The sequence below is a fragment of the Sphaeroforma arctica genome, assembly GCF_001186125.1.
Source record: "Sphaeroforma arctica JP610 unplaced genomic scaffold supercont1.997, whole genome shotgun sequence".
In the NCBI taxonomy this organism is placed as follows: Eukaryota; class Ichthyosporea; order Ichthyophonida; genus Sphaeroforma; species Sphaeroforma arctica.
This window is the reverse complement of record NW_014039561.1, coordinates 15,971-20,461: the sequence shown is the minus strand read 5'-3', so window position 1 is coordinate 20,461 and position 4,491 is coordinate 15,971. Positions and strand designations below refer to the sequence as shown.

At 43.3% G+C, this 4,491-nt stretch overlaps 1 protein-coding gene across 1 annotated transcript in view; it reads left to right on the top strand.

The window, feature by feature from the left end:
• SARC_09602 (hypothetical protein) overlaps positions 1 to 2,344 on the top strand; it is a gene marked incomplete at its 5' end in the record, with an annotated part of 8,082 nt that extends 5,738 nt beyond the window's left edge. Inside the window, one exon of the mRNA XM_014296379.1 lies at positions 350 to 2,344. Within this exon, the coding sequence (XP_014151854.1) occupies positions 350 to 655 (306 nt within the window). The 3' untranslated portion in view covers positions 656 to 2,344. The remainder of the gene's footprint in view (positions 1 to 349) is intronic.
• Positions 2,345 to 4,491: the final 2,147 nt, after the last annotated feature.

The following is a 4,491-nucleotide window of genomic DNA, read 5'->3' as shown; positions in this document are numbered from 1 at the left end:
TTATTATGTATATTATATGTGTATGTCTACGTGTGTCTGCCTTCCGTCGGAAACTAGCAGAATGCTCTGCAAAATTGATATCCAGGCTTTGCTGAAATAAGTGAAGCTGACGGCGGTGTATGGTTTTTCGATTGCGTTTGTACCTTACGCTGCCGAATATGCAAGTAGGTGACCGGTAGTTCAATTGTGAAGCGATCTTCAATTGTATGAACTGATACTTATTTGATCAATCTTGATACCGTCTCATCATTTCTATTATTAGAATCTGCAGATCTGGCATACACTGGAACTAGAAATACTTTCTTGTTTTTGTTTAATGTAATTTATAATATTGAATTGTACTACACAGGCACGCCGGAAGCTGAAGGCCGGTATGAACACAGTGCTCTCAGTCACACGCATACGCCGCAGCATCTCGAGAGAAGTCCTCAGCGATGCGCAACAAGAGGCCCAATTAGCGCATGTCCTGGAGCAGAAGGAAAAGGACCACTCAAGCACAGACCAGGACAAAAGTCAGGGGGATGGCGAGGATCAAGACGGTAGTAGCGGCAAGGGAGAGGGGTCTGATGACCTGTGCACTGAACCTGCCGTCAGTAGTGTGTCGGTGGATGAAGGTTTGACCTTCGAGACTGCGGAAACCACCAGCAATGCCTAGTGCGAGTCATAGAAAACACTAGACACGGCCGAGTGCATCGTTCCGGTTTAATATATAGGGAGCTAGGGAGCACTAGCCCGTGATGTAGGTAACGTTTGAAGGACCAACAAGGACGAGCAGGCCGTAACAGTAGCAGCACATAGCTTGCCATGCGTTGGTCTGTCTATATGACTGGCATAGCATGGGGCAGTGTGACAGGTGTCTATGTCTATTATGAGTTGTGGTAGGGAGTGTGCATACGGTGTACGCAAGAGCAGGCGCAGACGAAGGAGGGGTATGTGCGCGGTTTGGTTAAACCGCAGACTCCGGGCGATTCATGCCGACATCGGGGTTGGGATATCTAGGAATTGCCAAGTGTGTAGGACTGTGCTAGTGGGTATACCATTGTAGTACTGGCTAATAGGTGCTGAAGACTAGAGTAGAGGGACGCTGGGCGGTATCAGGTGGCCGTGTGCAATGTGTGCATTCGTTAATGGTCCAGTTTTTATTACAAATTGACCCGGACCGGACTTAATTCATGAGGCTACACCATCGGACGATGGTCCGTCGAAGTTCAGGGTGGCCGAGAATACATATATATATGGGCCTGGATATTACCTTGCACACGGGTATCCATCTGTAAATTGGATATAGACCTGCTTACGGTTATATTATGAAGATTGAAGATGGGAGGGACGTGTAGTCATGTACACGGTTTCCCATACGAAGGAAGATGGTAACAGTCAAGCACACTGTTGTAGATATGGAGGATGAGTTGGGAAGGGTACACCGTCACGGATCTGGAACTGGACTGGCTGTTATGTTTTATACTCAGCTTGATTCATGTATTATACTCAGCTTGAATGGCCCGGAAAATACGACTTGGCGCTTGTAGCTACGGGTGTGCGGGTGTGCTTAGGGTGTGGGTGTGAGCGCGGATGGCGCCCGCTGTAGCAATGCCGTACTAACAACTGTACGCTTGGGCAACACAGTGCTAGCAATATGCCCATCAGCGATGGCGTCTGGTGACGGGTATTCAGATTTGCAACTCACAAATGATCGTAGAGATTCGGCGGGAAATGTCGGACTAGCGCGATACGGGCTAATTTATATTAAACCCCAAACCCTAAAACCTTATAATCCTAAAACCCTATTACCCTATACCCCAAAAACCCAGCACCGAGAAGCGACAGTGTTACACGTATTGTTCTCCAATACGTCGTGACAAAGGGCACGCGCGGTCTTAATTTTGGGACAGAGAGTACAGAACATGCCCATGACACGCGCCAGATCTATTTATAGAACGCTTGCATAGAGGCATGGGCCAACAATATCTAATCGTGCGCAGGAGTGTGCGACTGCCGAGACGGTTGACACCAGGTGCTGTGGCGGTGTCTGCTCGATGGTACCGAGAGAGTAGTGAGTCTGCGATGAGCGTTCATGTGTGTGCCCGACATGCATTTCCCGCCACTTCGATAATACATCCATGAACAATGGGTCTATGAATACGTTTGTGGATATGCATACCCATAATCATTGTTTTCTCCTATTCCTCAGGAGGTAATTGATTACAATCTTGGGTTAAAATTAGACCGCGTCCAGGGTTGCTTGCTGGCATACAGAAACAGAAGCGCACAGGCTTTCCGTGAGCAACAGCAATACAATTATCGGACTAGACATATTTGAATAAAATTAGGATTCTGACACGGGCTTTATTTGATCTTTAACATATGACAGCAAAGAGGTCTGAATGCGTTTATGGGATCTACTATGTACATCGATAAGCACAACAGGTGATGCTCTGCTATGTTGAAGAATATCAGTGTCAAAGTTACACACATATATGTATACATATATTAATATAAAAATATACAATTATACATGTACATACATACATACACACATATATATAAATATATATATACATACACATACACACACACATATATATACATACATACATACACACACATATATATATGTATATATATGATATATAAAAACTCGATACTAAATATTACACAGCACAGACTACTGAAAGCAACAGGGAACATGTGACGGGAACAGTTTTTATTTTTTCACTCGTTGTAGGTCATTTGTTACCCAATTGTGTGTAAGCTATCATATCATGGGTGTTTGGTTTGTCGATCATCGGGATATGCATGTCACAATGGATTCAAAGCTTTCATGTATGCATCGTTGTGGCCGAAAGGTGCGTCCACTAACATGCACACGTACATGTATCATACTATCTATGTAAAGACATGTATACTACCACGTATGTACACATACCCTACCATGTTGATGTTCTACCACTATGTGTGCACATCGCTTGTCGCTGTTAAGTATATACACTGCTATGTGCGCGGGTAACAGGGACCATCTCATCGACCAAGTAAACGCGCTCAACAACAGATTAAACTAATGATAAAATCATCTTTTAACTGGTGTGAGACTCTCATGATCAGAATATTGAACAAGTTCATGGTGTGGCATGTACACATGTATGTATACCATACATATGTATATACCTATACATTTATGAACATATATTTTAAAAACTATACTTGCATGTACATGTATGAATATATATTTTTAAAACTATAATTGCATGTATACGTATGTATATATGTACATATATGTACAAATACTTGCACATGTATGAATACATACGTATAAATCTATAATTGCATGTATACACATGTATAAATGTATACATAAATATATATACTTGTACATGTACTGGTGCGTGGCTTCTGAATCGTATCGGGTTGCCATCCGCATTAATATCGATGTGCTAGTGTCGATGCCTTCCCACCACATCTGCCAGGCATAGCCCCAGGTTACTCTACATTGCTAAATAACCACAGACCAGTATCCAAGTGGGCATGCCTGCCAAACAAACGTGCCTGCAATCGACTAACCAATCCGTCACCTCCTTTGCACTCGAGCCCATCTGCTCCTACAAACGGGTCAACCGCATGCGTCTATCTCCACATACCACAACCGCATGCGTCTACCTCCACATACCACAACCGCATGCGTCTACCTCCACATACCACAACCGCATGCGTCTACCTCCACATACCACAACCGCCTTACAGACACACCGCTCCACGTCTCGCCCACCATAGTACTGCAGCCGTACTACACGTGTCCATACTATATTTGTCAATACTATACTTTATACACGCTCTGGCACGGACTGTCACCCTATGTACTCTGTCTTGTCTGTAGCCGGGAGAAAAAAAAACGCAAACCAGCCTCGCCATGTACCCAAGCAACCGCCCCTGTTGTGCACACCTAAATGTTCGGTACATGATATACCATGCGCTTACCATCTGTAGATATGTGGTCTACTCAGGCCACAGCCAATGCTTGATTGAACTTCCCCTATGACTCACTCCTTCCCAAACATAGTCGCACGCAGATACTTAATACTATGCCAGGCATATACTCAGCCAGCAAGGTGATCTAGCTGTCCTCGGGCGGATAGGGTACACACAATAACGCCTAGCTCTTATATCTTTCCCTGTAGTATATCCGTGATACAGACGAACCCAACACAGTCCCAGTTCATGTTTCTCCTATCGACAACGACCGGAATCTGAGTGAAATTGAAAGACGACAGAAGTGAGTGATGAATTTGTGTATACACATATAGTATACACACACACACTATATATATTTGTATATGTATACATACATATATATATATACATACATTTGTATCAATATATCAATATATCAATATATATATATGTATGAAAATATGTATGCACACACACACACACACACATATATATATATATATATATATATACATATATAACACACACACACACATATATATGTAT